Below are 14,379 nucleotides of genomic sequence, written 5' to 3'. Positions count from 1 at the left end.
TGTGGAGGGTGGCCTGAGACAAAGCGACTTGTTTTCCCTTCAGAGATTGCTGTTGGTTGGCATGTGGAGCTCCTGCAGTTCTAAAGCTGTGCTTATTGTGTATATCCTGGTGGTAGGTGGTTGTTGTGCAAGTTCAGGGAGATTTCTTTACCTGCTGTGACTGTAGGAGCTGGACCTTAGCATGTCTTTTACCAGGTCAGGAAATGGAAGACTTGGGGAGAATTTCTTTCTTGAGTTCTATTTTAATTTAGTCTGAGAATAATTCTGAACTGTTAATGAGCAAGAGGAGTGAGCTCTCATCAAGTAGCATCTATAGAAGATACTTTTAAATGGCAGAAGCAATAGAAGATCTGGCCCATTCCTCCTGGATTGGAGGTGCCAAGTTTGTTTAGCTGCAGAGCCCTCTGTGAGAAGGGGCTGAGAGAGAAAGTGGGGGGGGATCATTTGTCCCTGTCTGAGTGTATCTGCTGTCTGCTCCGACAAAGCAGCTCGAATGATTTGTTTGACTCTGCCAAGACAGGTTGAGATGCTTTGGAGGAGTGCCCAGAGAAGCTGATGTGCAAAGGCATCCTCCTGCCCTCTCATTAACAGCATCCTCTGCTGTTTATCAGCTTAAGTTTTGGGATAAGCTGCAGTGAAGTTTTCTTTTTTCCAGCTGCTAATTCCTTGTCCTGTGCCTGGTCCCAGCCTTGCAGGTAACTTCACATGGACAGAAAGTTGTGAGGGGAGCTGGTGGGGTCCTTGTGGAACCTGTAGAGCAGGGGTGGAAAGGAGCAGAGCAAGCTGAGCAGCGCCCCAAGGCCCTCTCCTACCTAGCAGGTACATTAAGCTCTTTCCCTTAATTTGTACAAGCCAGGCTGTTCCTTTCCCTCCTGAGTTTATGCTCAACCAAAGAAGGCAAAGGGCCTGGGAAAGGAGTGTGGCACGTAGGGGTGGTGCAGCAGATCCTGGTTTGCAAATGTCATCTTCCCTCCCCAAAGTGGAGGTGGTTCCTGTGTGCTTGAAATGGCAAAACGAGTCATGGAGCTGGTGTGGGAGGTGAGAGGAGGGGAAGAGGGGATGAAATGGGGTTGTTTATCCCTGGCTGCTCCCGGAAGTGACAGAATCATGGACTGGTTTGGGTTGGAAGGAACCTTAAAGACCATCCAGTGTTCAACCAGCACAAGCTTTTGTGTAGATGATCCCAAAACTGATTCAGTCAGAAGGGCTCCAGGGAAAACTGGATGGCTTTGAGTGTCAAACCTGTAAGGAGTTGCCATGTCCCAAGCCAAAATTGCTTCATTGCTTTATCCCCTTACTTTTTTCTCCAGATTCTCCAGAAGCAGCTCTCCATGCCCAGGGTGCTGCAGCTCTTTCTGCTCATGGGAGCCACATTGAAGGAGTGGGGAAACCCCCAAACTTGTGATGTAATATTGCAGCTTACTTGATGTTTGTGGGCCTCATCAGGCAGTGTTGGTTTATGTGAAGAAAACATGTATTAAACATCCAAGTAGGTTACCCTGCCTGCCTGGGAAAAAGGCAGGTGGGAAAGAGCTGCCTTCTCCTGGAGGCTGCTAAGATTCTGGTTTCTGCTCCCTGTTGTGCCATCTCCTCTCCAGCGGTTACCCTGGTCCTGCTGGCTGGGGGCTGAAGCTGCACGTTTGGAGTGCAAGAAGAAACGTGGAGGTTGGTTTGTGCCTTCAGTGTGCCCAGGTGCTTGTTTTGGCTCCTTGGGAAGCCCGGTGTGGCTGTTTTTATAATGTGAGACCTTGTCCCAGTCTTCCAGTGGCTAAAGGGGCTACAAGAAACCTGGGGAGGGGCTTTGGACAAGGGCCTGTAGGGACAGGCCAAGGGGAATGGCTTTAACCTGCCAGAGGGGAGACTGAGATGAGCTCTTAGGCAGAAGCTCTTCCCTGTGAGGGTGCTGAGGCGCTGGCACAGGGTGCCCAGAGAAGCTGTGGCTGCCCCATCCCTGGCAGTGCTCAAGGCCAGGTTGGACACAGGGGCTTGGAGCAAGCTGCTCTAGTGGAAGGGGTCCCTGCCTGTGACAGGGATTGGAACTGGAGGAGCTTTACGTTGCTTTCCAACCTGAACCACTTCGGTTTAAGCTGTTGGGATCTTAAACTGTGACTAGTCAGCTCTTCTCCCTCTTTATTAGTGGCACTTGGAGGATCCACTTGAGCATTCACCCTGCACCGAGGACACTGCGCATGTTTAAAGTGCTGAATCCTGCTTCTAGGCAGGAGCCTGCAGGCAGCAGATTCAGAGCAGTGCTCAGAAAACAAAGGCAGAAAGTAAATTCTGGACCAAGTGTTCACAGAGCTGACTTGTGCTTCTCTGACCTGGGCTTGGGAAACAGTAATCTTGGATCTTGTGGCCTCTGAAAACTCCATCTGAACACACAAATTGAGTCCCAGGGGCTGCTCAGGGTCATGTGCTATATTCGTGTCCCTGATGTTTTTGCAGCTAGAAAGGCGAGGTTGTCTCTTGTCTTGCTGGTGACCTGCCACTCTCCCTGGAGCCAGGAGACACTCCAGTGAGTGGTGCTGGTGGGTTGTGACCTGCAGCATATCATACCACTGAGCAAAGGTGAGGGGACAACTGGCTGTTGCTGTAGCTCCTCTGGAAGGCAGTGAGGAATGTAACTTCAAAGTCCTTCAGCCTTTTATGGGCTCACTTTAAATTGGCGTCGTGGTTTTAGCATGGTGCCGCTGTGCCTGGATGTTGTCACAGAGCTGACTCTGTCCTGGAGAGGTTATGCTTCCTGCTGGGATGTTTGCTGTCTAATTAATCCTCATCAAGCTTTACTGTGAGTTCTGTACACGGATCTGGACTTGAAGGCTGTAATGAAAAGAGGAGCCAGAGGCTGGGAAGAGGCTGGCATCCCAGCTGTCCTGGGGAGCCTGTTTTGTTCCACTCCTGTGACTGGCAGTGTGGAAAGGAGCAGGAACACTGTGTTCAGATAAGGCTGCACCTTTCCCATGGAGCAGATGTTTGCCTGAACATCCCACTGGATTGCATAATTACAGAGTGGAGCGTGGAGCTGAGCGGCTGCAGCCTCTGCTGCTGCTGGGGATCAGCTATTGTGTGCTCCTCTTTATGAGATGTTGTTTTGCTTTTGCTGGCTGCTGTGTCACGCAGCTTGGGCTAAAGCCCTCCAAAATTGTCCTTTTTTGTTCCCTACACACAGCTGATTGGAGACAAGGAAACAAATCACTTCTTTCTCAGTTTCATTTCCCTGCTCTTGTCCTGCTTGCTTCTCGCTGTAATTGGGCTGCAGCGCTGGAAGTGCTTTTCTGCTGAGCTGGCGAGGAAGCACTTCAGCATGGTGTGTCCTACATCAGCAGTGTGGCCCTGGGGAAGTGAACACCCAGGATGCTATCCCCACCTGCAGCCAAGGGAGGAATGTGTTAACTGCCCCTCTGTGTCTTCCACTCCTGCCCTGCCTCCGGAGCCTGGATGAACAGATGGATTTCTGAGGCAGAAAGAGTTCCTGCATAAAAGAAAGAGGGACAAGACAAGGGGAATGGCTTTAACGTGCCTGAGGGCAGATTGAGATGAACTCTTAGGCAGAAGCTCTTCCCTGTGAGGGTGCTGAGGCGCTGGCACAGGGTGCCCAGAGAAGCTGTGGCTGCCCCATCCCTGGCAGTGTTCAAGGCAGTGTTCAGTGCCCTTGCAGTGGCAGTGCTGCATCTGGGTGCTTTGCTTTGAACAGCCCTGGCTGGGCTGGACCACGCAGGGCTCAAATCACTTGATCCTCCGGGGGGAAGTGCTGGTGAGGGAGGAGCTTCTGGGCTTTGGAGTTGAAAACCCTCAAGCAGAAGCCTGGAGGGGGTTGCTGGAGGTGTCAGGGTCCTTGGGGAACCCGTAGAGCAGGGGTGGAAAGGAGCAGAGCAAGCTGAGCAGCGCCCCAAGGCCCTCTCCTACCTAGCAGGTACATTAAGCTCTTTCCCTTAATTTGTACAAGCCAGGCTGTTCCTTTCCCTCCTGAGTTTATGCTCAACCAAAGAAGGCAAAGGGCCTGGGAAAGGAGTGTGGCACGTAGGGGTGGTGCAGCAGATCCTGGTTTGCAAATGTCATCTTCCCTCCCCAAAGTGGAGGTGGTTCCTGTGTGCTTGAAATGGCAAAACGAGTCATGGAGCTGGTGTGGGAGGTGAGAGGAGGGGAAGAGGGGATGAAATGGGGTTGCTTATCCCTGACTGCTCCTGGGAGTCACAGGGGAGGCCCTTTCGGGGGAGGAAGGTCTAAAACGAGTCTTTTTTTGTGTCGGACGCTGACTGTACAGAGGCTTTCCTGGAGTAAATCCATCCCTGTCCTGTGGGGTGCCAGCGTTGTGGCTGTGAATAGTGAGGCTTATAAAACAGCAGATGCTGAATCAGGGATGAGAGTTCCTGAATGCTACAACCAAGGCATTCAGCTCTGAGTCTGCAGAGGAGCTCGAGCCTTGGTCAGAGCTGTGCCCAAATGAGAAGAGGAGCTGAAGGCAGCAGGTCAGGCGATGTGTGCTGCAAGACCCGGGCAGGGTGGAAAGCTGGGGTTTCATCCCAGGGTTCCCCTTCCAGAGCCACTCATCACATTTCTGAATACCCCTCATGAAGCAGCACCAAATCAGTTAAGGATCATCTCAATCAGCTTGTAAAGAGCTGAACCTTCCCACGGCAGAGCTCCTGCTCCCCACAGACCTAGATGCTGTCTCCTGTGGCTGCATAAACCCCAAAACTGGAGTTAAAGCGGGTCTCACAAGGCCATCTGTCAGCTTGGTTGAGATGAGCACAGCCAAGGAGGCAGTGCAAGATTTGTTCTCATTTTCTGCCTAAACAAGTCAATTTTATAAAGCTGATCGGGCGGGGGGGGGGGGGTGTGAAGTTTTGCTGGTGATGCTCTTGTCCACCTGAAGCATCATTTCTCCCTGAGATCCGCAGCTCCTTGTGCCCGGATCACCTTATCCATGGCACAAGTATTGGTGTTGATTCCACACTTGGTACATGTACAGCAGCAGACACTTAAGAGCTGGGGATGAGAGCAGCTTGTGGTAATTATCACCAATTCAAGCTAATCTCCTGCTCTGGAACGGTGACAAAGTGCAGAACAGAGATTAGTGCAGCAGGAGAGCGGCCGTGGCAGGGAGAGCCCAGTGTCCCTGCACCACAGTGTGCTCCCAGTGACTTCCAGCTTGGAGCAGCATTTGCCCCTTTGGGTTCCTCTGTGGTCTTGAGTTGCTGCTCCAGCTCATGCCCTGAATGTTCATGAGCCAGATGCTCACTTAGTGCCATATCTCGTGCACCACTGCAGGGCTTCTTGTTGAATGGGCAGAGAGTTGTATCGTCTTGGGCTGAAGAAGTGATTTTTGAGCACAAAACCTGATGATTAATTTGATATTTGATATAACAAAGGGGAATTGCTTTAAGACATTAGGAAGAATTGCCTAAAGGGGCCTACAAGAAGCCTGGAGAGGGGCTTTGGACAAGGGCCTGTAGGGACAGGCCAAGGGGAATGGCTTTAACCTGCCAGAGGGGAGATTGAGATGAGCTCTTAGGCAGAAGCTCTTCCCTGTGCGGATTCTGAGGCGCTGGCACAGGGTGCCCAGAGAAGCTGTGGCTGCCCCATCCCTGGCAGTGTTCAAGGCCTTGGATGTGGGCTCATGTTTCCATCTCTGAGATATCTAGTCTAAAAACCCTGATTTCTCATCCTTCGCTGTAATGGAGTAATGGTGGCTTCTCCCCAAGGCAGTGCTAGAGATAAATGATGCATTCATTTCTGTGATATATTTGGACATGGGGTTCTATAAATAGATGCAATTATCAATGCGGTTTGTCAAGTGCCTTCTGAGTGGCTGGAAAGCAGCTTCCTAAGTGTCTCTGTGGGCTTCTTATGGAACCGACTCTTTGGTGCAGTCTGGACCTAGTGCCCTGCAGCAGGGATTTACAAGAACTCTGTCTCCTGAAGCCTCTAAGAAACATTATTGCTAAGAAAATATGTGCATCTTTGCTTCTGGATGTGGAATTGTTTGGGTTACGCCTGTCATTTCAGACTCCTGCGCTGGTGAAACTGAAAACTGAACAAAAGCAGCTGCTTTAAAGGCTTTCCAGCTTGCTTGACAGGGCAAAGCATCAGGCTGGTTTCTTGATGGGGTTCTTGCTGGGCTTTTTCCCAATGTCCCTACTTTTACTGATGCTCTTCCCTTCTCTCCTCAGGTCTGGCACCGAAGAGGGTAGCCGTCACCGAGGTGAGATGTGTAAAGCTGGCCCTGTACATCCTGTGTTGGGAAAGGAGATCACAGAGCTCTGGGAAACGCTTCTGTCTGGATTTTTCTGAGCAAAGCATAATTCCAAAGTACCTTTAAGAAGACTGAAAACTTGAGATCTGTTATTTGGGAGAAAGAAAATTAGTGGCAGGTCTCTGGAGTCCCTGTGTTGGCATCACCACAGCCACAGAGGGGTTGTGAAGGGATTATGCCCACCCCATGGCCAGTTTTAGTTATGTCATCCCTGATGTCTCATAGTAACTGGCTGAGGGCACCTCTTCCACACCAGAATCTGAAAGTAATAAATAGGGGATCTGTGTTCTGGACATGTGCAGGGCTCTATGTTGGATATCACCAGCTCCTGAGAGTGAGCCAAGGAGCCTACAACTTGTGAAGCCATGAAACAAGGGAATATGTCAAGGGACTGATCTTCTTTCACCCCTAATCCAGGTCACACGGTGCTGAATCACTGTTACCTTCTGGTGCAAAGCTCTTCCCAGTTGACAACAGGGAATCCTGTGGGAGGATCTGTGCCTCAAAGCTGTTCCCTGAAGCCCACGCTCTTGGTTTAGGGCAGCGTGTTCAACTGATTCTTGTTTCATCTGATTTTTCCATCACTCACCTGGGAGGCTGAACATCCTCCCATGTTAACTGCCCGGGATGTGACACTCTATTCTTTTCTGCTTCCTCAGAAATAATCCCAGTAGGAAGCTCATCTTGTGTGGAAGTTGATTGCATTCTCAGTGCACAAACAGCCCCATTTTTTCCAGGAGGGGAGCACTTGGAAACAAGCCTGGCTGTGCTCAGTGCTTGAAACAGGGCAGGAAATGAAGATTTGTGCAGGAAAAATCAGTGCCCTTTAGCACGAGCAGTCCAAGCGCTTGGAGCAGAAATAGCTCCAGCTCTTGGTTCAGAGCTAAAACACAGAACAGCTGTAGTCTGAACAAAATTATCCATTGTCTGCTGTAGACATCACTTTGGAGAGAATGGGTCTGTGCAGCACGCTAGAGAGACACTGAGATAATGTTGTTCCTTGGGAAATTGACCTTGAATCTCTCTGCATGCTGCTTGAAGGAATAGCCAAAACCTGGTCCTTCTTTAAAGTAACCAGCCCCTACATGTCATTGGTGGACTTTCAGCTGTTTGCTCAGCTTCTGGTCTGGGCTTTAGCCATGCTCTTTCATTGCAGGGACCATCACTACCAGGACAGCCTGGCCAAGGGAAGAAGATTGGTCATCGAAGTGTTGATGCTTCTGGTGAAACTACCTACAAAAAGGTTTGGTTTTATGCAGTGGGAGAAGCTGCTTTGTGTAAGTGGAGGTTGAGAAGTTGGGGCCCAGTAGCTGCCAGTCTGAGAAAGAATTTTTATTTTTTTTTGTGCAGCACACTTTTACTGCATAATCTTGCACATGGCAAACCTGGAAGCCTTAACCCAGCTCTTCAGCGGCTGGTAGAATTTGTTCAGCAGTATGTAGTGCCTGGGATGACCCCACAGGAGTCATAGACGTGACTGTATCATAATCCATGGGATGTTACTGGGGTAATCTGCTGTGAAATACTCACTCCTCTTTTCTTTCCTGCCAGACCACCTCATCCACTCTGAAGGGGGCCATCCAGCTGGGGATTGGGTACACTGTCGGCAATTTGAGCTCCAAGCCAGAGAGAGATGTCCTGATGCAGGACTTCTACGTAGTGGAAAGTATTTTTTTCCCAAGGTAATGGAGACAGGGAAACAAAACAGATGAGCAGCCTGCTCTAGTGAAAGGTGTCCCTGCCCATGGCAGAGGGCTGGAGCTGTAGGAGCTTTAAGGTGCCTTCAACACAAACCAGTTGTGATTCTATGAGTTATTTCTTCTTACTGATTCTTTCCAAGAGAGCTTCCTTCCATCTGTCTTTAGATCACTGAGTTGGATGCTCTTGAGTGTTTTAAATATGCATCCGTCACCTTCAAACAGGACAGTGGGAAGTGCTAGATTCTGCAGCACAGTGGCTTGAAAGGAAGTACAATGCAAGATGCAGTACTGTCTGCTTGAGTTTGTTAGCCTTCCTCAATGCTTTTCTTTCTACGTGTCAATCTAGAATTTCTGCCATGGAATTATACCGTGTGTCCTGGGTTCAGATAATTTAAAACCTATTTTCCTGTTGTTGTGCCACAGAAGAAAGATGGGTTTTTTTTTGTTCTAAGATTTCTTCTAGCAAAGCTGAATTTATATTAAATATACAGTAGCCTTGCTGTGACTCTGCTTATCTTGTGAGTGGTAATACAGAGGCCCTGCTCATGCCACATCTCTCCTGTGCAGTGAAGGAAGTAATCTCACTCCAGCTCACCATTATGCTGACTTCAGGTTCAAGACCTATGCGCCAGTGGCTTTTCGGTACTTCCGAGAACTCTTCGGGATTCGTCCAGATGATTATTTGGTATGTTTTCTTCTTTCTCTCTCTTTCCTCCTTTGAGACAAGAAATTTGCCCCTAAATCAAGGCTGCCACCAATTCTTGCCTAAAAGGGACAGAAAAAGAGATAAGGAATGGTTCTGATCCCAGCAAGGAGTGGGAACAAGCTGTGGATTTAGGTACTGTGCTCAGTTTTGGAGGGGATCCAGTGATGGTCCCAGGAAGATTAGCAGCACTCAGTCCAAGTCTTCATTTGCTGAGAGGTGTAGCTGGGTTCCACTAGAGGGAAAGGGAATGATCTGTATCTGTGTGCTGTGTGAGCTGTGCAGTGGGGTTCCCTCTCTGCTGTTTCGGATGACAGTAACTCTGTGTTTACAAGCACAAGGAATGGTGTTTTGCTGGGTGCAACCTGTAAGTCCCCTGGGGCTCTGAGGACAAAGATGGGAATTTTTCCTTGTGTACTCACTCTAGAGCTATGTGAGTTGTAGTTATTTTAATCATCTTACAGAGACAGAATAAAATAGTTTGTTCTTGTGCTCAGAAAGCTTCTTAGAGCTGGAAAGGCTGTTCTTAAAATGCCCACTAATACAAGCTGTCGGGGCTTGAAGTACACTGGAGTTCAAGTTGGTCCTTTGCATGTATACGAAGCCCTGCTCTTTAGAACTGAAGGACATTTATTGAGCTAGGGAAGGAAACACACCCAGATGAGCACAGTTTTTTTTAATAGGCCTTTTTTCTGACTTCAGCTGTAGGCAGGAGCAGTTGTTGCTGAGCACCTTCCAGTAGAAACAAATCTCTGCCATTGCATGGTTTGACAGCAGCAGTGGTCCCCATCTGTGCCACCCAAGATAACACTGGCTGGTTTGATGCGTGGCTCAGAACTTAGGTGAGGCAAAGAGCCTGCCTCAACTGCAAAGGTCACAGCTCTGATTTGTTGTTTCTGCTTCCCCTGATTGTCTCTTGCCTGCCACAGCAGCAAATGCCTTTAATTATGCATGAGATAATTAACTTGATAAAGTCTTGGATCATTAATCTGTGCAGAGCTGAAAGCCATTTTCAGTATGTAATGATGAGCAGTGAATTTATTGCTCTGATTACGTGCCTCACATCCCCTCCCTCCCTCTCCCTATCTTACCTCTTGCTGTGGCAGCTCTGACGTGATGCTGCCCTGAATTTGACCTACACGGTTACCTTAGGGTTGGTACCTGCTGCAAAGGACATTTGTGTGCTTGCACTTTCTTCTTTTTAACCATGTGCTCATTTGAGGACCTGCTGTTTGCATACTGATGTCTAGAAATGGCCTCCAAATCCAGTTCCTGATGCTGCACCCCTTTGCTGTGCTTACACTGTGCTGACCCTCTTCTTGTTTGGATACCTGGTCTGATACTTTTCGTGTGTTTCCAGCAGGATTGAGGGGTGAGATGGGGATTTCTCTGTAACAGGGAGCACAAAGCCAGAGGAGGCTTCTAAGAACAGGCAGTGCACTCTTCCCTCTAGCACAGTGATATGTGGTACCCTGAGCAGATTGTCATGTCTCTTAAAATCCCATCTTTCCCTCTGCACTTGTGGTGATGTTCTGAAAGAAGCCTAAATGTGAGACACACACAGTGGGAGAAGAGATGTCATTATGAAGCCTGGATGTTGCTGAAAGCAGATGATTAACTTTATCCTCAGCAGTTGGGATGCTCTGAACTGTAATCTCAGTCTCTAATTGTAAACTGGCCATCCACTTTGCTTAGACCTGCCCTATAATGAAAATAGTTCTCACTGAAGCTTTGCTACCCCTTTATCTCCCAGGGAGACAGCATGCTGGGGAAAGTCCTCAAGGGTGTAGGACTCAGTGTGCAATGCGTGAAGCCTAAAAACATGATCTTTCTCTTTTCCTCCCTAGTATTCCCTATGTAATGAACCTCTGATAGAGCTGTCGAACCCTGGTGCCAGCGGTTCTCTCTTCTATGTCACCAGCGACGATGAATTCATCATAAAAACTGTGATGCACAAAGAAGCTGAATTCTTACAGAAGCTCCTTCCTGGCTACTACATGGTGTGTATCCCTCTAGCACCAATGTTAACACAAATCCAGGCCCAGAAGCACAAATCCTGCCAAGTACTTGCAAAGACCCTGTCCCTGGTTTATCCTGGGCCAGAGAACAGCTCTTGATTTCTGACTTCTGGAGAGGTGAAGAGAGCTGATATTTTTAAACTTGAAGTTCCCACTTACTGTGTTTATTTCTCCTCCAGTTTGGTTTCCCTTTTTTAGCTGCTGTTGATGGGGAAAGCAGGGAATTTCCAGACTTGGTTATTTGTGCAGACAGTGCTGAAGATCTCATTCCCGGTATTCAAGGCATAGTGGTATTTTCAGGTCCTAAAGCCAGTGAAATGCAGGAGTTTGTCACATGTGTGCAGTAAGTTCTCATGTAAAGTTGAGAATAGCTCTAAATGTAGACCCCACATCTGACTGTTCCAGGATCTGTTCACTATGGAGGTGCTGGCACAGGGTGCCCAGAGAGGCTGTGGCTGCCCCATCCCTGGCAGTGTTCAAGGCCAGGTTGGACACAGGGGCTTGCAGCAAGCTGCTCCAGTGGAAGGGGTCCCTGCCCATGGCTGGGGTTGGAACTTGAGGAGCTTTAAGCTGCCTTCAACCTAACCCATTCCATGGTTCTGTAACACATGTTGAACGCAGCAGTTATCTGCCGCAGTGACCTTTCCCAATGTTTTTTTCCCAACCCTTCGGCAGAACCTGAACCAGAACCCCCGGACGCTGCTACCAAAGTTTTATGGACTCTACTGTGTGCAGTCAGGGGGCAAAAACATCCGTGTGGTCGTGATGAACAACATCCTGCCTCGTGTGGTGAAAATGCACCTGAAGTTTGACCTGAAAGGCTCCACCTATAAACGCCGGGCATCCAAGAAGGAAAAAGAAAAATCCAGCCCTACATACAAGGATCTAGACTTCATGCAAGACATACCTGAGGGCCTGATGTTGGATGCAGACACCTTCACTGCACTGGTGAAAACGTTGCAACGTGACTGTCTGGTAAGGAGGGGAGCAGGTTAATGAAGTTCTGTGGCTCTCAAGCATGACAAATAGCAAATGATTGAGAAGCTTACTAATCTGCTAACCCCAAAGCAGGGTAGATCCCTTCTCTTGTGCTTTTCCCTGAAAGCAAAGCATTGGAGTTGGATTTCATGACAGCCTTTGAGGACTAATGCTGTACTCCTTTGCCTGGTGCCTCAGATCATGGCAGCCTGCTCCATTTGGAGCTGATCTGTTGGGACTAAATACATTTTCCTATATGGTGTGCAGCGCATACATGGGACAACACTGTTATTCGCAAGCCTTCCGCCCTTTTGGTTAATTGTGGGATGGCCAAACTCCAGTCAAGTTCAGAGATGATTTTGATTCAGAACTGTTCAGGCTCTGGCAAAGGAGTTGATAGAGGGGATGTGGACAGGCTCTCCTGTGCTTTGGTATCTGTGCTGCATTTGAGCTGCTGGCCTGATATTTTGTCTTTGTTCTTAAACTCAATGCTAACCTGTAGGTGTTGGAAAGCTTTAAAATCATGGACTACAGCCTCCTGCTTGGGGTTCATAACATAGACCAGCAAGAACGGGAGCAGCAGTCCGAGGGAGCCCACAGCACGTCGGATGAGAAGCGTCCCGTGGGGCAGAAGGCACTTTACTCCACGGCCATGGAGTCCATCCAGGGTGGGGCTGTCCGGGGGGAGTCCATAGACACAGATGACGCGTAGGTGAAAACCTGGTTTGCTTGGGGGGTGGTGGAGGTGGAGGCTGGAGTAGTAAATCCCAAATGAGGCCCATATGAACTGTCAAGAGTGAGCGTCTCTCCTGGGGGTTGTGGTACTGCTGCCAGTAAAGCAGCATGGTGTGAAAGGGGGAAGCTGAGGTGGGAAATAGTGCAGGAAGACTGCAGCCTCATATCTCTCTTCTTAGGCCAGTCTATAGGTTGGCAGCTCCTGTAACAGCCTCTGAACATCTACCCATGCTCTGGGAAGCATAAACTTGCTCAGTTCTAGCTGAGCATGCAAATACTGAGTGGAAGTAGGGATCAACCTGTCCCTAGGAGCTTGGAGTTAATTCTCCATCACTCCATCTTTGGAATCCCTGGCAGTAGAGTAGAATAGAATAGAATAGAACAGAATAGAATCGTTTGGGTTGGAAAGGACCTTAAGATCATCCAGTTCCAGCACCCCTGCCACGGGTAGTGACACCACACGCTAAACCATGTTACCCAAGACTTTGTCCAACCTGGCCTTGAACACTGCCAGGGTTGGAGCATTCACAACTTCCTGAGGCCATCCCAGTGTGGTTAGCAAACAGCAGTGTAGCCAGGTGCTGGAGTAACTGGTGGAGCTGTGGGTTGGTGGGGTTGCCCAGAACCTGTCCTGTGCCTGCCCTGTGGCTCTCATGACTGTCTCTGTAGCTCTGGGTACCAAACATGCTAACAAATGGTGGAGTTTGCTCTTTGTTGGTGTCTGAAACCAGCTGCTCCAGTTTCGATGGAGGATCAGTCACAGCAAGCCAGGATAATTCTTTGGTTTCCATTTTTCCAAGGAGCATCATTAATTCCAGTGGCATTCTTTTGTTATGTGCTGGGGCTTGTGGTTGCTGCACCCACCTGTGACAGGACTAATGTTAGTGTTGGATGGATCTGGAAACACCCTCATCCTTGAAGGTTTGCTGCCCTAATAGGCAGGCAGCTTGCAGTGACCTGATAAATATTCTGAGCCCCAGTAGCTAAGAGAAGGCAGTGTGGTGCTGCCTGGCCCAGGCAGAGCTGTCACCTTTGGTCCTGTCCTGATCCTGGTGATCCAGGCAGGCAGGCATGAACCCTGGGGACACCTGGTGTGAGATGTGCTGTGTCAGTGACTTCCCCTGGTTGTGCACAGAAGTGGCTTTGCAGGTTTTGCACTGTGACACAATATCAGAGCCCTCTTTTCAGTGCTGCTGCAGCTGCCCACCCTTCTGCAGGGCTGGGGGTGTTATTCTGGGGGTGTGCTTGCTGAAGTTTTGTTCTGCCTGCAGGATGGGAGGAATCCCAGCAGTGAATGGGAAAGGAGAGCGTCTCCTGCTCCATGTAGGAATAATAGATATTCTTCAATCGTACAGGTAGGTAACTTTGCAGTTGTCTGTCCTTTAAGGATGTTAACATCTATTTTAATCCTGAATGGAAGCAGCAAGGTTTTCCTCTGCTGAAGGGTTTGCTAATGAGTAGGCAGGCTGCCTAAAGTTGTCTGTCCCTGCACGGCAGGGGCTCTGGGTTTTTATCCTGTCCTTAGAACAGCTGGTGATGCAGAGCCATTCTTCTAAGGTATAATAGGTTTCCAAGGCATCATAAATCCAGGGTTGGAAGTTGATTTTCTGCCCCTCTTGGAGCCCAGCTCCTCCTTCCCTGTAGGGTTCCCAGGCAGTCCTGACCCGGCTCAGAGGTGCTGGAGTGCTCAGCCGACCTGTCTTGGCTGGAGGAAGGCTGCGCTTGGATGAAGGAGGAATTGTTAGCAGCTCAGTGATCTCCCCTGTGTGGTTTAGACGTAGAGTATGTGCCTGAATCTGTCTCTTTCTCTTCACTTCTCCCCTGTAATTTAGGTTCATCAAGAGGCTAGAACATACCTGGAAGGCCCTTGTCCATGATGGGGTGAGTGTCTGTCCAGGCCATGGCAGGATTACCTGCCTTGGCTTCCTTTATGCTACTTGCTGCTGATTACCTTGCTATTTATAGTTCCTGAACTGGCACAATTGAAGC

The 14,379-nt window shown here is 49.2% G+C and overlaps 1 protein-coding gene across 4 annotated transcripts in view; it reads left to right on the top strand.

The window, feature by feature from the left end:
* The window catches only part of PIP5K1C (phosphatidylinositol-4-phosphate 5-kinase type 1 gamma), a 32,744-nt gene that overhangs the window by 8,341 nt on the left and 10,024 nt on the right, over positions 1–14,379 (top strand). For all 4 annotated transcript variants that reach the window (XR_009967753.1, XR_009967751.1, XR_009967752.1 and 1 more), the window contains exons 2-10: positions 6,174–6,205; positions 7,413–7,499; positions 7,808–7,938; positions 8,524–8,641; positions 10,507–10,659; positions 11,353–11,652; positions 12,158–12,363; positions 13,662–13,745; positions 14,223–14,271. Coding sequence is in view for 1 of the 4 variants with exons in the window: in XM_062634464.1 (XP_062490448.1) it covers positions 6,174–6,205; positions 7,413–7,499; positions 7,808–7,938; positions 8,524–8,641; positions 10,507–10,659; positions 11,353–11,652; positions 12,158–12,363; positions 13,662–13,745; positions 14,223–14,271 (1,160 nt within the window). In the remaining 3 variants the exon portion in view is untranslated. The remainder of the gene's footprint in view (positions 1–6,173; positions 6,206–7,412; positions 7,500–7,807; positions 7,939–8,523; positions 8,642–10,506; positions 10,660–11,352; positions 11,653–12,157; positions 12,364–13,661; positions 13,746–14,222; positions 14,272–14,379) is intronic.

Source organism: Pezoporus occidentalis, unplaced genomic scaffold (assembly GCF_034315485.1).
Source record: "Pezoporus occidentalis ecotype Australia unplaced genomic scaffold, CSIRO_AGI_Poc_V1 ctg428, whole genome shotgun sequence".
NCBI lineage: Eukaryota > Metazoa > Chordata > Aves > Psittaciformes > Psittacidae > Pezoporus > Pezoporus occidentalis.
This window is presented reverse-complemented; position numbering and strand designations above follow the sequence as displayed.